This window comes from Gasterosteus aculeatus, chromosome 3, assembly GCF_964276395.1.
Source record: "Gasterosteus aculeatus chromosome 3, fGasAcu3.hap1.1, whole genome shotgun sequence".
Classification (NCBI taxonomy): Eukaryota; Metazoa; Chordata; class Actinopteri; order Perciformes; family Gasterosteidae; genus Gasterosteus; species Gasterosteus aculeatus.
The window spans coordinates 13,900,694-13,922,297 of record NC_135690.1 but is presented as its reverse complement, the minus strand read 5'-3'; the positions used below and the strand labels follow the sequence as shown (position 1 = coordinate 13,922,297).

The window sequence follows — 21,604 nt, the reverse complement described above, 5'->3', positions numbered from 1 at the left end:
CCTGGACAGAAGAGATAAACAGGTGCAGAGACCTGAAGGAACGGACAAAACATTTAACGCCTGAGAGCCGCGTTGGGTTTTGTAAACTCGTTCAACAGCAAAGCTCAAAGGAAAACGTGGAGCAACTTCCTCAGGCTCAAATGAAATAAGGAGTTAGGCATGGAAACTCCAATTAAAAATAATAACAGTTATCGCATGAGGGATATTTGGCCTTTCAGCCGACTTCATGCTTAACAAATAGCAGATGTGTGGAATAACTTCACTTTGGATTTTGTGTTCTACACAACTTCTACACAAAGTGATCACTCGGGTCACTTGTTTAAAGCTGCTATAATTATGATGTTATAATTGATTAAGATTGTAACCATTGGTACAATTAAAACGATTGTGCTTGTTGTTCATTTAATTCAGCTCATTTTCAGTAACGTGTGTATTGATGCTGATTACGCTTCACCACGAGTACGTGACTCAATCGTGAGTCGCCCTTTGCAAAACCTCAGCGAGATTGTTAATTGACCTTATTGTTCTAAACAACGGCAACTTTCCGTACAAACTAAATCCATGTAAGTCGGATTTAGTTTATACGGAAAGTTGCTGTTGTTTAGAACAATAAGATCAGACTCTTATTTCTATGGTTTTAGTCTTCAGTTTGATTTGGGAGAAAGTTGCTTCTGCTTGTATTTGTGGATTGTTTTAGTCCATATAACAGGAATTTTTCAAATGTACGCATTTGTCCACTTAAAGAACATCTTTTTCCTCAAATCAATATCCAAATTGTGGCAATCAAAATTAACTGTATTGATAAAACAGTGACTTTCAGAAATATCAGCGCTCAATAGGGCTGCTTTCATTTTAACATCTGCAGCCCCAGATGTTGCACAAGTGCACGCTGTGCTCCAACTCCAAACACTGTCAGCAGTGCGCGTTACTGGAACCCCCCTCCCCCCGAAACAAAGATGCGTGTGCACGCACGCACGCACACATCCACACGCGCACGGCGGTGCAGAAGGTGCCTGCAGATGAGGGACCACGTGGTTTCTTGGAGCACCACCGCTTCCTCTCACGGTTCGGATTCCTTCACTTTTGGAGTTTCTCCGGTAACTGCTGCGGGTACCAGCGGCGCGCTGAGCAGGAATAGACACCCCCCCCCCCCCCCGCGCCCCCGCGCCCCCGTCCCACACCTCAGCATCACTCCAGACTGCCAGAGAAATAACCAGATCGTTTTCCATCTGCCTCTTCGTGAGTCCGTTCCTCGGTTCCCCGGTGCTCCAGGACTCGCGGATGGAGCTCTGAGTTCTTATTTCCCTCCACTCCCGACACAACTGGATATTTGGATACTCGCAGATCCAAGGTGCTGCGCTTTGGGTTTTGTTTTTTTTTGGGGACAAATGCTATTGGATGTGACTTCAAAACATCTCAACGGCGGAGTCGTGTGAGGCCACGATGAAAGGTAGGCTCAGAGACACGGCGTCATGGAGCATCACTGGGGCTGTTTTCTGCTCGCGTAAAGTTCCTGTCGCACTTTTGTTTCTCACTTTTCCGCCTCCTTCTCTGAGAAGTGAGGAATGCGCGAGCTCCATCTCTCGTCCAACATCTGGTCTCCATTAGGGGACTCTGCTGGGGATTGTTTGGGCCAACCGGACCTTTAGTTCCAGTGCGTTGGTGTATTTTAACGTATTACTGGATACAACAGAGCCACACGTGCGCCGAGTCGTGGTTTCCACTGGCAACCGTTTAAATAAAGGTTTGTTTTATCTTCGCCAGATGTGATTCTCACGTGCCACCCTGACGTTTCGGATCGTGCTAAATGAACATCTGTCGTTCTCACTCTTTCACAAAGGCTGTCGGTCTGCCAACAAGAGCCCGTCCGGTGCGCTGCGTGACTCCTGCCACCTGGTGGCCACATTGAGAACAACGAGTCTCTTCATCTCCCAGTAAACCTTTAATGTGACTTTAATGTGACTTTCTGCTGCTAATGTACAGTGAAGGGCGCAATCTTATTATAGGTTTGGAACTTTTCTTTTGGGTACTTTGGTTAATTTATTCTTTTTAGGGGGTATTTCGTAGGACCATCATGCACCTTCAGGTGTACTTTCGTCCTTTTGAACCGAACTTTTTTTTTGCTTGATGTCAGATACACTACAACAGAAGAACCCTGAGACAGTATTCCAATGTAGCAGCAGGTATTTACTGAATGAATTACTTTGATTGAAATATAGTAATCCAACTGCTGTTTAACGAGCAGTAATTCGTAATTAAATGCTTGTTCACTTTTCAACAATATCAGGAATCAGGAAACATTTATTAGCCAAAATATGTCAAACATACAAGGAATTTGTCTTGGCGGTTAGTGCGCGACAGTAGACAGACAAGACAACGGTGCACAAGTAATAAAATAAAGTGGAATGAAATGCTAATGCAATGGGTTAGTAGAATAAGGCTAAGGCTATGGGTTAGTATAAAACAAATAAAGTTAAAAATTTTTAAATATTAAGAAGTTAAAAAGAAAAATATTAAGCATAAAGTGCACTAACAAACAAGTAACAGACAAGAGACAAAGTGACAAGTGACAAAGTGATGAATTGCAGTTAAAGTGGCGTGTGCAGTATGAGGGGGAGTGACCGGTGGAGTGTTATAGTCAGGCAGTGGGGGACCGGGCTCTGTTGATGAGCCCGACTGCCGACGGGAAGAAACTGTTCGTGTGGCGGGAGGTCTTAGTCCTGATGGACCTCAGCCTCCTGCCAGATGGAAGGGGCACAAACAGTTTTCTTTTTAGCTCGCTTCAGAGACCTGGAAGCGAACAAGTCCTGCAGAGCGGATGACCCGCTGCAGCCTGCCCTTGTCCTTGGCTGTGGCTGCAGCGTACCAGATGGTGATGGAGGAGCAGAGGATGGACTCGATGATGGCCGTGTAGAAGTGGACCATCATCGTCTTTGGCAGGTTGAGTTTCTTCAGCTGCCTCAGGATATTCACCATATCACCCCCCGCTGTTATCCACCGGGGACATTGCGCTATCCCTCTTAAGATTTATGGCCCCACCGCAATATTGCAGCCAAAAAACACAGAGTTTGACTCTTTAACTATTGACAAATCCACTTTATTTTCAAACCTTAAGGCCAAAGCGATTATCTCCATTTCCCAGAATAGCTGCTGGAACAGCAAGCATACTTACGGGAACATCCCTGTTGTAATGAGCCACAGTCATATTGCTGGAAAGGAGTGTTCAGGTTGCTGGGAAAGACAAATTCATCAAGATGTGGTTTCAGATTATTTACACTCCTTATTTGCCACATCGTACTGCTTTTGGCATTTTGGAACCGCTGAATAGATTTTTATTTCCGAAGAAAGATTTTTTTTTTTTCCCCGGCCACGGATGATGAGGGGGAGGAAAGGCCTGGATGTCGCCAGGTACTTTCCCCAAAGACGTAACCGCTGCTTGAAAGCGTGGGACGGTTAAGGCCCGTCGGGTCATCGCAGTAATCCCACCAAGTAAAGAGAAAAGACAGAATCAGCTTCATAGGCAATAAATGCACGTGTCTCCAAGGAATTTACCTAGAAATTTATACACACCCAAAAGTATATATATATATATATATATATATATATATATATATACGAACATGACTCTGGAAATGAGCGAGATGGAGACGGCTCTCTCCTTGCTTTGCTGACATAGAGGGTTTGGCCTGTGATACATATACATGCATGTGAGTGTGCCCCAATGCAATGCGGTTACAAGATTGCTGCCCAAACTCTGGTCCCCCCTCTGGTTCCCCCTCTGGTAAACACCGTTAGCTCTGTTGAGAGGCAATCGAAAGGCTCTCAATCTCACATCCGTCACCTTTCACATTAAGCACCGCACAAAGAACGGCTTCAGTGGACTTTACAATCAGACGGAGGGGTGAAAAAATGCGTATTCAAAAAGGATAAAAGGATTGAAATTGATTGCGTCACTTCATCCTTGACCTTGGAATCTGTATTTGGAGAGAAAATATTCCATTTTCCACTTAGCAGCTTTTACCGGAGCTTCCAAGAGCATTTCACTCTCGTCTTCAGCGCTCTGAATAACAGTTTTTGTGTCGATATGAAAGCCCTTCGCTGCTGGCGGCCTCTCGGTCTGGAGGCTTTGCTCGGGGTGACTGGAGGTGAGGGGCGTAGACGAAAGGGTCACACGAGACGGCGTGTCCTCCTCCACGCCGGGGGTCACATGTCAGACGTGGGAGACACCGCATACGGCAGAGCGAACGTCGTGCTGCTTGGAGCTTTTACTCTCTCCGCGTACACAGGACGTACCAATAGCTTCTCCGGAGGGACGAAAAAGAAGACAAAGTGCTTAGCCAGTCATATACACATGTGGGCAGCATGAACACAAATATCCAAATCAAAGAAAAACAAGCCACGTTCACAAGCAAATATTGACTTGAAGTAGACCTGCAAGTTTAAACTATTCACAGTTGACGTGGTGATGTGAAAGCATGACGCAGTTTCCCAGTTTACGCTGCTTTTATTGTTTGGATGTGTTGTGCGTGTGTAGCTCATCATATCCCGGATTAAATTAATTCCTTTTTTTCCGGTCTTCTCCCTCCAGACGATTTTGCCGATGAGGAGGAGGTGCAGTCCTTTGGTTATAAGAGGTTCGGTGAGTATCATGTCAACCCCCCAAGTGATTGCATGAAAAGTGTTTGGCTTGGCTGTAATATTTTACGAGGTCAAAAAGAAGGACACACCTCATTACCCAGACACAATCTTATTTTTGGCTGCCGCCGTTGTTTTTTTAGTTCACCGTTGCGGACGGAAAGGGAAGCAACAGCATCCCGGGTGTTCCTGGCCGGTATCCTGACTTTGCAACTTTACCGGCATCCCAGTGCGCTCTTGTTCACTCAGCACAAAACTACACTTAACTTGATCTAAAACCAGCAAGAACTATGTCTCTGAATGGGTCACGCCGATTATTTTCTTTCTCCTAATCTCGCTCTGTCGTCAGGCAACACAGATTATAACCACTGACCAGATGTTGGCACCTTCCAGCTGTGTGGAGCACGTTCGAAAATGTCAAATCGACAAATTCTTTGAGTTCCAGCGGATTTCGTGACTCAAGCCACAGTGATTTACACCAGGAGAGGTTAACCAAGTATGCAAAACTAGCACTGAGATATTAGACTGTTACACTTCAGCATCGGTAGTCAGAATGTGTCATCTGGTGCTTTGTGGCCTTTGTGTGCGACTGAGTCCGCCGGCGGAATTCACTTGCTGCCACACACGGTCACTGTAATTCGATGCTTTTCTCTCCATGATATCGCAGATTGTGAAGAGCAATAATTCCACAGCGCTGTATTTGTGTCTCTTGGTAACTTTCACCTGCTGCCGCCCCAGAACAGACATCAGGTTTCAACACTTGTGAGGCGACTCGGTCACAGAGGTCGCTCTGATTTAAGAGCCGTTTTGCAGCACATGCTTCATCTGGACGCTCAGCATGTGGGGAAGCGTGTGCGCAGTAGGAGTCCAGCTTGTGTGTCAACGCGATGAATTCAGACAGGATACGCGTGTTTATTTAACTTTCTTTACAAGAAGGGAAGAATTTTCTGTTTCTAAAACATTTTTTAAAAGAATCTGTGTGATTCAGAATGACTGAGCGCATATTCTTTCATGACATCTGCTCTTTCTACTTTCCCTACTTGACCTCTGGCTTGTAAGCAGATGTACGGGAGCAAAGGTTAAAGGAACACTCCACCAAAAATGCAGCTGCATTTCATCAAAAACTCACTGCTTCAAACGTCAGCATCACCACAAAGAATCACAGGAATGTTCCAATTAACACAACAACAACAACAACAACATTCTGTAGCTGGCGAACGATCGGGTTACTCCTCGTGTTCTGAAGCGTCTGCATCAGTCGTTTCTCCGCTCATGTATTCATGGGGTTTCTTTTAAAAGCAAAAGTTTGACATTTTTAGGAATTATGCTTCTTGGCGTGGACGAGAAAATGGATCCCACTCACATGTCTGTGTGTGACTATGGAGCTACGGCTGGGAGGCTTATGCTTAGCATAAACTAAGCTAGGCAATTAGCCGTATCCCCTCTGCTTCCGGTCTCAATGCTAAGCGGAGCTAATTACCTTCTTGCTACAAATTTAGACTTGAGAGGGATAATCGATGTTTTAATCTCGCTTTTAGCAATTGGGGAAAAAACAAAACACTATGTTCCATATTCGGCTTCCACACGCACTTGGCAGAGTAAAATATGTTGTGTGCTTCTCGCGTGTCCTCAGCAAGGAGCGGAATAAAGTCCTTGACTCATTTTGACATCTGCTTTCCACAAGAGGTCGATTATCCCACCGAGAGAAGGTCCAAACCTGAGAAGTAAGCTGAGCCGCTTCCTGTATCCACACTGGAAGTTTATCCAGTCCAAACATGTGCACCCTGAGAGGGAGACGGCATCGTGGGCCTTCGAGGGTCCGTGTCTGGGCTGCGCTGTGTCAGCAACGTGTCGAGGAAAGAGGGGGATGGAAAAAGAGAAAAAAAAATACACCCTCCAGTTGAGATGATTCAACAAAATGATGATTTATCTTAATATTTTACAGCTTTCTTTATCTTAGCACTCGTTTGGGCTCAGTAGTTCCTTCTGCCGTCTTTAACGTGCTTTATTTCTTTCTAATTGAAGGGGTAACTAATTGTAAACAGTTATTTTCGGCCCAAGAGTCGCATTCCTTGCGCAACTTATTTTTGGGAGCACAAAACAGCGAGTGGTTTTAATTTACGGGGACTTTATTACCAGAAAAGAATGTTTGGGAAATTCCTGCCCGGTACTTACAGACCCCTCCGGGGGAAGCATGGATGCAGTTTGTGCTCTGTCGTCCTAATGAAAGATTACCCGCTCATGTTTTCAATAAACGGAGAGAACATTAGAGGGTTACGGAGGAGGAGAAGACAACGGGGTAAAGAGGGGGCAGATAAAGCGACCTGCAGGTCTGCAGGAGCCGGCCCCCCGACTGGTCCAAAGGGTGGTGGGTCAGACCTGGATTGACCAATGACAGGCAGGCGGGGGAATGCATCCCAGGCGCCACACAAATCACCTCGTCCCGTCCGGGGTTCAGCGTGGAGCTCGCCGCGAGGAAGAGGAGGGGGGGGGTTGTATGTCAGCTGCAGGTCAGCCAAAAAAAGAAAAATATTCTAGATAGAAAGAGGCACTAACTTTTGTGTTGAGGTGTTTTTTAGAGAGCTGTTACAGAGCAGAATAGCAGGGGCTTTTTTTCCGTCTCAGTATCCTTACAAATGAATCCTGGTTTGGTTCAGAATTTCTAGGCTGTTCTCATACAGCTTTGGTAGATTGAATGCATGTAAACAAGCTTTGAAAAACAAAGAATAACTCTTGGTGAGATATCATACAAATTGTTCTGTGCAGAAAAGGTTGGATTGTCCGAGCGGCGGTTTCAGAGTTGTAGACACTGAACACACACCGAGAAAAAGTTCACACAATTCAAAAATACAAAAAGTGCGGTTACATTTTCCGGAAGCAGCGGCTGTAGTGTGATATTTTGTATGGGATGTCCCGACACACTTTCACACGACAGCATAAACTCCTGCTCCCATTTGTCATCAAGCTCGGCGTTCCGGATGACCTCCGGCTGCCTTGACTCCCACCTTCTCTTTAAAGGGGGCGCGTGTTAAACACGCACTGGACGGACGTCGCTGTTCAGCTGAGCTTTCGTCCGTCTTGTACGAAGCCTCAGTTGTTTTGACCGAAGTCGGCCTAAACCACCTCATCAAACCTCTTCTTGAGATACGCTAAGTATCGGAGAGCTGCTGAAGAAGTTCTGCACGTGGTGCAGCTTGAGTTTTTCCCTTGATGGAGTTCTTCTGGGCGCCGACGTCAACCTCGCTGCTTCTTCCCTTTGAACAACAGCAGAAAGCCAGAATGAGGAACGTGTATTTGTCCTTGTGCTGTGAGTCAGTGCGGCTCTCCGTCGGACGCTCGCTGTGTTTTTCTTGTTTACACGTCAGTGCTTTAGTACGCTTCTTTTTTTTTTTTGTTCTTTCCGTCGACGCAAGTGTTTCACATGTGTCTCAAGTCAGGCGTGTGTTTGTGTTTTCATATCTGTTCATCTGCTGCGGAGGAAAAATATCAGAACCGCCTGACTGGATGTCGCCAGTTGATTGCAGGTTTTGTCACTCCAGTTGAATGGAGGTCAAATGAAACTGTATCCGTGGGGCTTAAAGCATTACACAAGTATTATTATTACAACAGTAACGTGCTTTTACTTTTTATTTTCTTAACAAGCAGGATGTTTGAATCGTTACCTGTCAGCACATCTGGGGAAACCAATGGGGATAATGTTCCTGAAATGGGATGCTGCTGGTGCATTTAGGGTTGGCTTGATTTTGATCTAGTTTTGGTGACAATAATAAAGTGGTTGCCGATAGGCCGCAGTTAAAGATGCTATTTCTCTGCATTGATTCTTCAATAAACTACACATGGCTTTTAAGCAACCCAGAGCCAGCTCCATCCCCGTTTAACTCCTAATAAATCCGACACCAGCATGTTTTAACCAACAAGAGGCTGTATGATAAATATATATAACCTGATTCTTTTATTTGGGCTCTTGAGGGGAAGCACGAACATACAACATAAAGGGACCACATGACGCTCGACGTGCTCGCGTGTTGCATGCTGGAGAGAAAAGCAGCTGCTTTCGTGGATCTTCTCCTTTCGATGATGCATCATCACCTCTTTCAACACAGACCGCGCGCTGCAGCTACGCCGGCCCGAGCTGGAAGTCGAACCACCTTCTCCGAGGTCGGCGTATCACACACCGAAAAAAAAGTAAAGCCAGACTCGGTCCTCAAGAGTGCGGTTTCCTTGGCTCTCCTGGGACGATGATGGAGCCGGAGAGCGGTGTGTGGCTGTGGGACAGAGCGCGGCACGGATCATCAGGCACGCCGATCATTGTTGCTGATTCAGTATCTTAAGTGCCTCCTCGGCGAGGCCACCCGGCGGGTGTGACCGCACCAAATAAAAAAGGCCGCGCAGATGGTCTGTTAGCTCCAGCGGCCTCAGCAGCGGCTTGGCGTGGACGTGTCGTGGCATATTCTCAGCCGTGACAAAATGTGCCGCAGTTTATCCGTGTTCATGTTATTGTGGTGAGGTGGAGATTAGGAGGCGTCTGGCTCTTTTTGATCAATCAACCGATGTTAAACGTCTTCCAAGTCACAGATGGTCCTCTGTGATCACAAATAAGATCTTTTTAGACGAACGTGGTTGCAATTATAGATTTGTTTGATATTGGTCACACTTACAGAATCCAGAGTGCACAAACAAAGTGCAACACATTTTCCTGGCAGTGGGAAAAGATTTGTTTTTGAGATATTATGAGATCAAACTTTTACTTCACTAGAGCCTCTCGAGCACTTTTCCCTAAATGATTTAAACCAGTGACAGATTGTTTTATTCAATGCGGGTTTGTTCATAATAGTGGCCAGTGCATTCCCCATATGGGTCGTCCAATTATAATCCTATTTCACGTGTTGGCAGACTGCATAATCGCCTTGTCTTTGGAACCAAATATTAGCTACAGCTCACATTGGATAAGTATTTGTTTTAGGATAGATTTGGTTCTTGAGCCAAAGCTGATCATCTGGAAATAAAGCGATTTAAAAGCACTGTCTTTGCATAAGTGAATCTTCTAGCGTGCGCCTGCTTTAACAACATTCATTTTGTGCAGATTGCAGGTGCTATTTGAGTTGCATTTTTCAGTATTTATTTTCACTTAAATGAAAAGAAAATCCTCCCCGCCAAAACACCAGAGCAGCGTGCCAGCTAACCCTAACCCAACATCACATCCCTGAAACGTAATAAAAGATGTGACTCCCAACTATTTATCTCCAGATGTCCCCGTCCACAGTGAGACCAGAGGCAGTGTGCCGAGGTTTAAGTCTTTGATGGAAACTGCTGACTGGCAGACCGAGCTTTTTGACATCCAATCCTGCCCCGCCAAGACTCGCTAACATAATGGCCGCGCAGCTTTGTTTATGAGGCACGCACGCTCGCTCGACCGACAGCCTGTCTCTTGGGATTACGACGCAGGACGCATTTGTCCCAGTCTGTCTTCTCCTAACCAAGCACAGATGGGGTGACAAAACCCGATCTAATCAGCTCCAAGTTGACTGCTCCATTTGATCGGAATCCGTGTTTAATCGTCCATCTAACTGTTGGGCTGTTTGTGCCTTGTAGCACTTTGAAAAACAGCAGTCAGCACTATTAAGTTTTCCCTCAACAGTGAACTCTATTTCACTGAATGATGCCATTTTTCTCCCTTTGCACGCTTCTGTCAGTGGATTATTTCCAAATGTTTCACTCTTTTGTTGCACAAATCGTCCGATCGTCTATGCGCATGCTCGGGTTGTGGGACTTAGTTACATAAACTGTGCAAGAAAAATGTAATCTTTGTTCACAGACGGCGAAAAGAGCAGGTGATAATAGGCCTGATTGCAGTGGTGTAGAGTAGCAAAAGAAAACATATATAAATGAAGGGACAGAATGAAAACGATTGGGGAAGGTGGTTGAATATTTTTAGCTGTCTTGTAAAAAAACAAGCGCCATCATTTATGTTAATTACGCATCCCGGAGAGATACTGTACAACAAAATGCAGTTGCAGCCCATTTGCAACACATAAAGAGCAAAACAGTGCATGACTTGAGTGCTTTTTCTTTGTAATATTTACATCAGGAGGAACACAAACTAAGGCAAACATTATCCATCAACTGGGACAATTTGCAGACAAAGCCTCGTGGATGTAAACACAGAATCCTCTCATTCCACCAAAGGTCCTGTGTCTCTACGGCAAATGTCCCCGTCCTCATCATCTCCGTACAATCTCTAAGCGTGTCTTACAGTGGGCTGCGTAGTGTACGACTCGAGGGATTGTAGCATGCAGGAGGGGATATTTTCCAGAGACGCAGGCCCGGATTGTGCTGCATATCCCAGACTGGTGTTTACGTTGAAGTGCGCGGGTTGGACCTTCTTTCAGCTTCAGGCAGCTGTGTGTGTCGTGTGCGTGTATTCAGGGCATCTCATGCTGCTCAGACGTTCTGTAATCCATATGTTATTTTACCTTTAACGACCCCACATGCACATCTCTGCTGGCTGTAAACCTGCGATCTCCTTCCCTCATCACGAGCGCCACGGAGAAAAGAGTTCTTGTAAAAACACCAAAAATAGCCTGCGGGAGGCAAAGTAAGAATAATCCGCAGCCCTTTTATTCTCCTGACGCCCGGCACAAGGGGGGATTTATGTACACACTGTGTGCGTGCGTCCTTTGATTTGGCTCTACTGTAACAAGGTCCAGATGTTACAAAGGACAAGGGCCTGATTGAAAGTGTCATGGACCGGTTACCAGCGAGCTCAGCAATTCGGGAACCCCAAAAACAAACACAATTGTTTCAGTAAGGTCGATTTTTTGAAATTTCAAACTGTAAGTTCAACCACAATTGATATAATTTCAGTCTTTTGACAGACAGACAGTAGAGTAAATGTTCCTTTTGGAAATGTGAGTCCAGCATTGCAATCCGTCAGACTGCATCCAGGTGGAGTGGCGAGGCTCAGCGTGTGTGTGTGTGTGTGTGTGTGTGTGACCACATCCGGCTGCAGTGGCCCCCCGGGTTCTGCATAGAACGCGGTGACAGCGGGCTCCACACAAACAGGCTGCGGCCTCGACAGGCTTTCTTTGTGTTGCCGTGGAACTTTCCGCTGCCGGGCGGGAGTGAAACTGGGCATGCAGGCTGGTCTCATGGCAGGTACACGGAATAAGGGAACGAGTGTTGAGAGTTTTTATTTTCTCTGACTGACTCGGAGGCCAAATGAAATACAGCTGTTTTGCAGACACCCGTCTGGACGGCCTCCATCTTCCTCTCGCTCGCCTCTTTTTTCAGTTGTAGCTGTTTCTCGGCCCTCACTTCATCAGTTTTCCAGCAGGGAGCTAATTTACAGCAACACAGTTTCACCACAACTGGCCGTAATTCCTTCTTTAGGATTTAGAGTTATTTGTGTTCTGGTCAGATACATTCCAGCATGTTCCAGACATCTATGTTGGAGCTGAATCCTCAAAATACTGTTATATTCCATCAAGACTATTGAGTCCGTGAACTTCACCGCTCCTTTGAGTTAAATACTTGTATAAGCTCACTTTTTCTGCTAATCTTCTAAACTCACAATATAGTTTAGTCTTTTTGCATTTGAGTATTTAGATGTTTTATTGGATAAGTGAACTGCTGGTGGTGCTGCAAAAAGTGGGAGGGACACCACAGTCATTACGGTTCATCATTGGACCCACGAATGTCTCTAGCTGAATAAATGTTGATCTATTCAGTCGTTGAGAAATGTCCAATGGACAAAGTCAACCCTTTATTGAAAGAGTGGCTTCAAAAGTAGTGTTCTTTATGTAACCTTGAATCTTTCTACACTGCTGAGGTATTTGTGTACGTCTCGGGGAAACTCCGGCTGGATTCCAGCCCGTCGATCGGGACGTTTTGGCTTCCGTCCAGCAGCTTAACTCTGGACAGGCCGAGTCCCCATGTGTTCTGCAGCGGGACGTTTAGCCAAACAACGTGTTTTCAGCCTGCTCGGGACATCTAAGTGTTTCACTGCTGCGTCGCGTGAACGCGAAACACGGCAGCGAGGTGAATCACGGGGTTCTGTAACACAAAGCCGAGGAAGCAGCACACGCAAACAAGACTTTCTCCAATCAAAGTGTTCCTCTCATGATCGTAGATGATGCTTTTTGACTTTCCTGTAGCATTCTAGGTTACACTAATGTTTGCTATAGTTTACTGTGATTATTTCATTAACATATATTTATCACCCTGTGATGATACAATTATGACAAAGCCGGCCGTCAAAGAACCATTTGGCCCACATCTAATACTAATAAAGTACTAATACTAATACTAATACTAATAAATACCCACTGGAAAACGTCCTGGATCTGAGAAGAAGAGACAGTCTGGGCTGGAAACCTGTCCCGGCTCGACCAAACAATGCGTGATGTTGTTTACGCTGGAAACTTTAAAGTTAAAAGTCCTGCTTTTGACTTTACCATTATACACAAACCTTTTCCTGTAATTAACAAATAGCTTTTACACTCAAATGTTCCAAGTTAGAAAAGGGCTTTGGAGCTTTTTCCAATGCTGCCAACCTCACACAGACGTTTTCATGCCTCGAAAATGTCAGATTTACAGTGAAATGTTTTCTAAACTAAACGCAGCAGAACCAGATATCTGTTTTCCTTGAAAAACATGGATATCAAAATGAGTCCAGTCCTCAATGCGATCTGTTGTTTTATGTTAGTAGTGAGCGCTTTGTAGGTAAGCTCATTATTGAACGATGTGGAGTGGAAATATAAGAAAGTATTTGGAATTCATTGACCCTGAAAGTACAAGAGGGGCCCACAGAAACACCCCCCAGGTGCCCCACCGCCCGCTTTACTTTAGACCCAGAAACCCGAGGGCGGCCCGCTGCTTGTTTAAACGGTTCCGTGTTGGGTCAGGTCAGGGTGGGGTTGGGTGGGTTCCTCCGGTGGGGCTCTCTGGCTCCCAACACGAGGCTCTCGGCGCACACAAGAACAACAGCGGCCTGCACACCCGTGCTGGGGGTCCAGAGGTGGGCCCCCAAGAGGTGGTCAGACGTGATGTTTGCACAGATGTGTGGGTCCAGTACCCCTCTGACAGGGAAGGACGGAGCCTCTCGTGGTTTAACAGTCTGGACTGACGGAGACGGACCTCATGGAAGTCTGAAGTGACACGAAGGGCCATAAAATCAACGCAAAGTGGTGCACGAGCCGTCAAATGATCAGACGGATTGGTAGGTAGTAGCGTTATTTCGGCATTGCCAGTGTTTTGCACTCGGCTTGGAAAAGGGAGGGCTGAGCCCGGACCACCAGTACTCAGGTGGTTTAAATCTGAACCCACCAAGTCCTACGCACTGTCCCTTTAAGTTTGACTTTGTCTGCTCCCTCCAAGGAGCCCGAACAAGAGAATCCGTCAGGTGATGTACATTTTCCATCATACGCACGGAGTCGCCTCTTATTGGATAAAACATGCTGATGTCTGATTTATTGAGAGTTTATTAAACGGGGACGGAGCTGGCTGTGGGTTGGTTAAAAGTTGTTAGTCTTTGCTGTTTCCAACTTTCTGAGTATAGCGATTTACACGAAGTTCTTTCATGAGCACACAAAATCAAAAGAGAATTATCACACTCTTCAGAATAAAAGTTTTTTTTTACAGCCTTTGTGTCTGATAAAGTGTTGCATGTCCCTCTATAACATGATTTAAGTCGTGTTCCATCAACCCAAAGTTCTTTATTGCCTGTTGTGAAGCCCCAGCTGCCTTCTCCCTTTGCTGGCCAGAGGCCACATACTCCGTTTCTAATGAAGTCAAGTAAACATCCTGCCTGTAGTATAATGTTGGTGTTGGTTCTTCTTTGAAAAGAAGGGTTAAGACGAGCAAACATCTGTGACGTGAACGGCCAAAGATGTCTCCGCACTGTGGTTTAAGGTCGAATGGCAACGAGGAACGACGCACAAAGCGGAGTCGCACTGCTTCCTCTGGCTTTCTGCGTCGTATGGCACACACGTGTGCGGCCTGTTCAAAGTTTCACATTGAGTCATTTATTCATGGGGCCAAATGTTTTCAATTGATACTTGGATGAAGGAAGGCACAGGCTGTCCCGCCTGAGACACGGAGTACTACACTTAGTAAAAAACAAGTTCCAATTTTGGGGATTTATTCTCATTAACTCCCTGCTGCACACCACTTAAGCTACTACTGCACATAACTACTGAATGCTCCACACCAGTTTCTAACTCGAATTCTGTTGTGCGTTGTAGGAATTCAGGAGGGTTCCGAGTGCACAAAGTGCAAAAATGACTGGGCGCTGAGGGCGGCCATTGCTCTGCTCTACGTGCTCTGTGCGCTGCTCACCATCGCGGTGGCCGTCCTGGGATACAAAGGTATGTCCAAGGCACGTTTCTGCCACGTCGTTTCCCCTCCAAAGCAGGCCTCAAAGCTGTGGACACATGGCAGAAAAATACGTTTAATAATGACTGTGTGTTTCACAATTCAATTGATCTTCCTAAATTATTTTTTATGCAAAAGTTCTTAAGAAGATATAAAATCTTCAATTGTGCAGTTTATACATCAATGAAGGATAGCATGTGTGGTTCAAACTATTTATATATCCCCCTCCTCCCCCAACTCCTGCCCCCTCATGTGCAATTCTTTTCCTTGAGGTTTGCTGAGAGTCAAAGGGTCGTATTACAGCAACAGAATGGAGAACTAAATCACTTGAAGAGACAGAACACAGTGCTGAAATGACATCTTTTGGACTTTGGCTCCAGATTGGAAACAATGTTGTTGAGCAACATTGTCCATTGTCCCCCCCCCCTCCCCTATTGAATAGAAACAGAAAGGAACATCTCAGCTTCCATCAATGTGGAATGCACTTGTGCATCATTCAGTCTCATTCTGAGGTTCTAAAACCTCAAAACATCCACTAGCAGAAATCACAGTGTCCAACCTGCTGCACGAGGTTTGATCGAGGTTTGGTCTGCGCCTCTAAGTGCTCTCAGGGTGCTCCGGAGCTCCCAGCGTTGGCTCTGTGTTTGCGTGAAGCCCGTGTGATTTCAGTGGTTCTGCTCTAATGTCTACCAGATGAGCGTGCAGGGACTTAACTTAACAACCCGCAGGAGATTTTATGGCTTGGTAGCAATTTGTTGTCTCATGAACCACAGGTTGACTCACAAATAACCTGCAAGTGTCTAAAATAGTTTGCAAGACATGCGTTGATGGCTGCTTTCTGTGCGTAGTGTTGTTTCCCCTCCCTGCACGACTTAAACAGCACACAGAGCCGTTTACCAGCAAACATAAATGCAGCTTTCTGCCCTCGTTAACATCGTCGCTGCTCCGTCACTGCGTTTGTGCTCCTGCAGCATCGTCCAGCTTCAGTCTGCTGTGCCTCGTGTTGGAAAACTGCCTAAGAATGGCTCTTAACTTGACGCTAGGCAGCCAATGAGTCCAACGCAACTTAACAACCTTGTGTACCCTTGTAGCGCTTTCCAACACAGGACTGTGGGATAGCAGCCAACAAATTCAGTATCAGCCACAGCATTTCAAGGGAAAGAGACAATCGACTCTTTAAAACCAGGTCCGTTAGTTTTTGTTTTGTTTGTGCATGTTATTGTTTGGTGTTTTTGTCACTTCTGGAATGAAAACAGTGGAAGCCGGAATGTTTTCCAGTTCTCTCACATACTGAGAGCAAAACAAACGGGGGAGGAAAGCAGATGGACTCTCGTTGCAGATGTGGGGTAGACGTAGTGGAGCCAGAGTCAGAGTACTTGTGTGCTGTTACTCCTGTGTTGGACATTGTTTGTACTCCTGAAGTTGATATTGTAAATGTACACAGTTGCACGATTAACACCTGGGAAACTCAAAATTGTTGTTTGAGTTTGCAGTTATTTACTGGAGGGAAAAGAATACTTGCAGCACCCTCTGTTGTCCACAATCAGTTTGACTTGGGAATATTTGTTTTCTATGACAAGGTGTGATATTTATGTATAAGTGGCAGATAAGGTATTACGGTATTATAAGATTATACGGTTTTATTCTAAAGAAATCTATGTATCCATCTTCTATCTATTATTACAATAATGTTTGAGTAACATAACTACTGTAAATACCTGATCATTCCTCGTGGTTCCTCTTTTATCAGTGGTCCAGAGAATGGACAATGTTGCAGAAGGCATGCAGAAATTTGGAGGAAAGATCAATGCTGTGGAGACGGACCTAAAGAAATTAGGTAAGTCTCACAAGCATAACATTAGCCGTCAAATCAACCGTCAATTACACACGCCCTGTGTATTGAAATTCTTTCTGGAAATTTTTTAATTAAAATTAAATTACAATATTTACATGAAAGTACATGAAATAAAAATTTAAATTAAAATAAATGCGGTACTTTTTGACTGCATTTCACTGGGTTTTAGTTTTCTTCAGCGTTATATTATCATATTTTTGTGTGGGTCACCTTTTCAGATGATCAAACAGGAGATAAGTCAATAAATGCCACAAGTAGCATCAAGACCTTCAAGTCAGATCTAGAAGCATTACAGAAGCAGCTGAACGATATTGCCCTCAGGACAACCAGGAACAGGGATTTACTGGACGGGCTTCAGATCACAGGGGATGACATGCAGAACGGCCACGTGTCTCTGCAGAGCTTTATGCAAGGCAACCAGGCCTCATTGCGTGGGGTCAACAAGACCTTGATTTCCTACAGTGGCATGATTGACAACCTCCAGAATTACACTGCAAGGCTCCAGTCAGAGTTACAGGGCCAGGTCAAAGTGCAGCGCCAGACCCAGGTGAGTATCAGCGCGCTAAACCTCACCCAGTCCCAGCAGCGCGATCTGCTCAGCACGCTGCAGAAGACGGTGGAAGGTGCGGGCCAGGCGGTGCAGAAACTGAAAAATGACTATCAGGGTCTGCAGCAGACGGCCAGTCAGACCCGAGCTGACACACAGTGGCTCAAGGAAAAGGTCCAGAACCTCCAGGTTTTGGCAGCCAATAACTCAGCCCTGGCCCGTTCCAATGGAGATGCTCTGGATGACTTGGGGTCTCAGCTCAGCACACTAGTCAGCCAGATCCAGAACACCTCCGCTCTCACCGAGGAGCACGGCCAGAGTCTGCACGAGCTGATGGACCACCAGCGCGACCACGATAACGTAACCTCATCCAAGTTTGATCAAATGGAATTACGGCTAGATGGACAGGAGAATGAGATGGACCGTGTCGCAGGAAACATGAGCTTCGCCTCGCAGCTCCTCGGTGCCATCAGCTCCGACCTGAGCGGCCTGAGGTCGTGCGCTGAGACAGTGATGCGACATTCAGACGTGTTACTCGGGCTGAATGACAGCGTGACGGAGGTTATGGCAGATAGCAAAGAGCTGCGGGCACAGCAGGACGAGCTGTCGGGCCGGTTGGACAAAGAGGTCAGTAATCTCTCCGTGGTGATGGAGGAGATGAAGCTGGTGGACAGCAAGCACTCGCAGCTCATCACCAACTTCACCATCCTGCAGGGTGAGAACACGAGGCGTGCTTGATTTGAAGATATAACGATTACATTTACACATATCTCTTCCTTCTATTCCTGTGTTAAACTACACATATCAAAGTAGATCTTCTTGAAACATCTTAAGACCCCTGTGAATTTCGATAAAGTCATTGGATATTTTTATGTTTTAGGTCCACCAGGTCCAAGGGGCTTCAGGGGGGACAAGGGACCACAGGGGGGAATGGGTCAGCCAGGACAAAAGGGTGATAAGGGAGAGAAAGGGATGCCAGGCTTGGTTGGACCTAAAGGTGAGAAGGGTGCTGCTGGACCACCAGGTGTGACGGGTCCAAAGGGGCCAGTCGGGGAACGCGGTCTTCTCGGGGCTAAAGGATCGAGAGGGTCTGGCGGTCGACCTGGGAACTCTGGAGACAAAGGCGACCCCGGGGCTCCGGGAATTCCTGGTAGGGATGGAATGACAGGGATGACAGGACCACAAGGGCCACAGGGGCCCGAGGGTGCAGCGGGCCCCGCAGGGCTTGATGGACCTCGTGGGCCTGTTGGACCCATCGGCCCTCCTGGTCCTCCAGGGCTACCGGGGATACCCGCACCTGCACCTCCACTTCCTAAGGAAACAATCCCAGAAACCCCCAAACCACCAAAACCCACCAATCCATCATCACCTACCAAACCACTTCAGCCCCCCAAACCATCCCAACCCCCAAAACCACAAGGATCCGGGTCCCCGCAAATCCAGCCTCCTGTCACCAATGCTCCAGAGACTGGTGTGTAAAATGATTACATTAAGGGAGACCATGCTTAAGTATTTCTTACTAATTAAGATTTAACACTGTATGATTTTACTCTGAATTTGTAATATTCTGGAAACAATTAACTCCAGGTTGCCCAGCTGAGTTCAGAAGGTTTGGAGACAGCTGCTATTACTTCTCCTCTGGTCCTCAGAGGTTCAACTTTGATGAGTCCAACCAGTTTTGCAGTAACATGTCATCGCTAATGCTCATTATCAACAACAAAGAGGAACAGGTAAGCGAGATTTGACCCGGATAGTTCCTTCAAAAACAAAACACACCTCATTTTAAAATCGTAGATTGTGTTTTTTGTGAACAGATGTTCCACTCAAACATCTTTCACTCCCCTATTCATAGGTATTTGTGAAAGATGCGATTGCAGGAAAAGGCTATTTCTGGCTCGGCCTTACTGACAAGGAGGAGGAAAATGTCTGGAAATGGGTGGATGGAACTTTACCAGTTTTCAAGTGAGTAAACCTGCCAAACTGGTTTAACATGACGAATCTGTTAATAAGCAGATGGACTGATTGTTTTTTAACATTTCTGACTTGATTCATGACTTTAATTTTATTCCAAAATAACAGGCCTCTTTTAATTTAATTAAGAAACACCTTGTATGAGGCTTCATATTGTTCATGCTCTTAGGATGTGGAGGCCCGGCCAGCCGGATAACTGGACCCACGGCCATGAAGACGGCGAGGACTGTGCTGGCCTCATCCACAACGCCAGCTGGAATGATTTCTACTGCACTGACCGCATCGGTTTCATCTGTGAACGTGCCTCTGACTGTCAGTTCCTTCAATATACGAGACCTTTATGATTGATTCGTGTTCTGTGTATTTGTAAATATCTTTTGGATTAAAGCAATAGCAGTTTTCTATATTCTTCCTACCGCCAACAATCCCAAGTAAAGTCCAGCAATCAACATCCTAGTTTGACTCTCAGCACTCTGCACCATTCGTTCCTACTCAGGATCTGAAATTTGACTCTGAATATCATGAAACCAGCTGAGCGCTGCAGTTCTTAGTCATTGAATCTGTACTACTCCAAAGGGTACCTTGTCATTTGTAGCGCTGACTCAGTTGCCGTGGAAACGTCAATGATGATACTTTCGGCCCTTCGGCCTGAAGTTTGTCTGAATCTTTCTATGTACCTCTTAATGTGAAGTCGTAGCTTTTGTTGCATTTTAAAATAACAGCCTCGAAAGAACATCACGAAGATGCTAAAATGTACCATGTGTGTTCTCTTCATAGGGAAAGTTCCCGTTTTATAGCATCCGCCGATGACAGTCGGAGCTGTCTCTGGGGGGATGATGAAGAGGCTGATGTTGAGATTGAAGGTGTGAGGATACTGAAGGACATGAGGAGGAGCTCTAGGTGACTAGAGGACTCCGTCAGCATCACTGACACTTGTCTTCTGGTCTTCGACCAGGACTGGTCTTCGTCTTAAAGGCACTTTGCAAGTATGAACAAAACGAAAGAACAAGCACAGACCAGCCCCCTATTGTATTGATTGGTTTTGGTATTTGTACTGAAGAATACATTCATTTACTAAGGTCCGCTAAGTTAGCCGCCGTTGTACAGGTGTATCTGTAAATAATATTTCACATAAGATACATAGTTTGTTGGGATTGAATTTCATATTGTTGCATTTTTGGCTGCCTTTCATTCTTTCAAAAAATCTATATCAGAGGATCATAACAAAGTAAACTATTTTTATACCGTCAAATACTTCATAACTGTGATTAGAGATGAGTTTGAGGAATCGCTCACTATCACTTTTTTTTTGTTTTATGTGTATGTATTCTCTATGGACCTCTGTGTCTGGAATAAAGTTAATTGATTGATTGATATCAGCAAATGACTGCAAACTCTAATAAATAGAAACCAAGAAATGAAATGTCACTTTTCTACAAATGTCTTTTTTAAATAGATGCAGTGTGAGCAGTGCTGCTGTTTTAAGGACAGCATTTCTTAGACTTTACACTGCCAGTATGATGTATGTATTCCGTGATGCAAACATTAATAATGTGTAAATTCTAATGTAACCATCATATGCAGATTTAGCCATTATGCCAATTAAAATGTGTGAAATTTGTTACATGTTTATTGTTTGCATAATCTGTTATTGTTGAATGATCAACCTTTTTCAATTAATATAATCCTTAAGGACAAAGTATAATTTTGTAATCTGCTCAAGGCCCATTTTGCCTTAAAACAACATGTTCCTATAAGTCACAATAAAATGGTAAAGAAAATGTGTGGAGTCAGTAGTTTTTCTCCTATGAAATGTGATAATACATGCATTTAGATAATATGGAACAAAGAGAAAATTTTAAACACTTAACAAGAAAGAAAAACTCTACTTTTACATCACGTATATCCCTCATGCACATGTCAGAACAAGATTAAAATAGAATTTCCATGTATTTTAGAGTTATTGTACAATTGGGGAAGTTACGGATTTAACATTTTTGTTGGAGGAAGAAGTAATATGAAATTGGAATTATGTGTAGAGAGCACTTTATTTAAGGGTTCTTTATGTAGTAGTAAATCATTTATTTCCATCTGGGACAAACAGAGTTTTAAAACTAATATACATATGACAATCTCACACTTAATTTTGACTGTATTGTAAATTAAAGTGAGTTTGCTTAATAACACACACACACACACACACACACACACACACACACACACAC

The 21,604-nt window shown here is 45.1% G+C and overlaps 1 protein-coding gene across 1 annotated transcript; it reads left to right on the top strand.

The window, feature by feature from the left end:
• The first annotated feature begins 977 nt into the window (after positions 1-977).
• colec12 (collectin sub-family member 12) lies at positions 978-21,160 on the top strand. Its single transcript, XM_040172284.2, has 10 exons — positions 978-1,450; positions 4,589-4,639; positions 14,877-14,999; positions 16,757-16,843; positions 17,080-18,123; positions 18,289-18,879; positions 18,996-19,138; positions 19,261-19,370; positions 19,549-19,691; positions 20,157-21,160. The coding sequence occupies exons 1-10, from the start codon at positions 1,444-1,446 to the stop codon at positions 20,174-20,176; spliced, it is 2,319 nt and encodes a 772-aa protein (XP_040028218.1). The 5' UTR covers positions 978-1,443; the 3' UTR covers positions 20,177-21,160.
• The last annotated feature ends 444 nt before the right edge of the window (positions 21,161-21,604 follow it).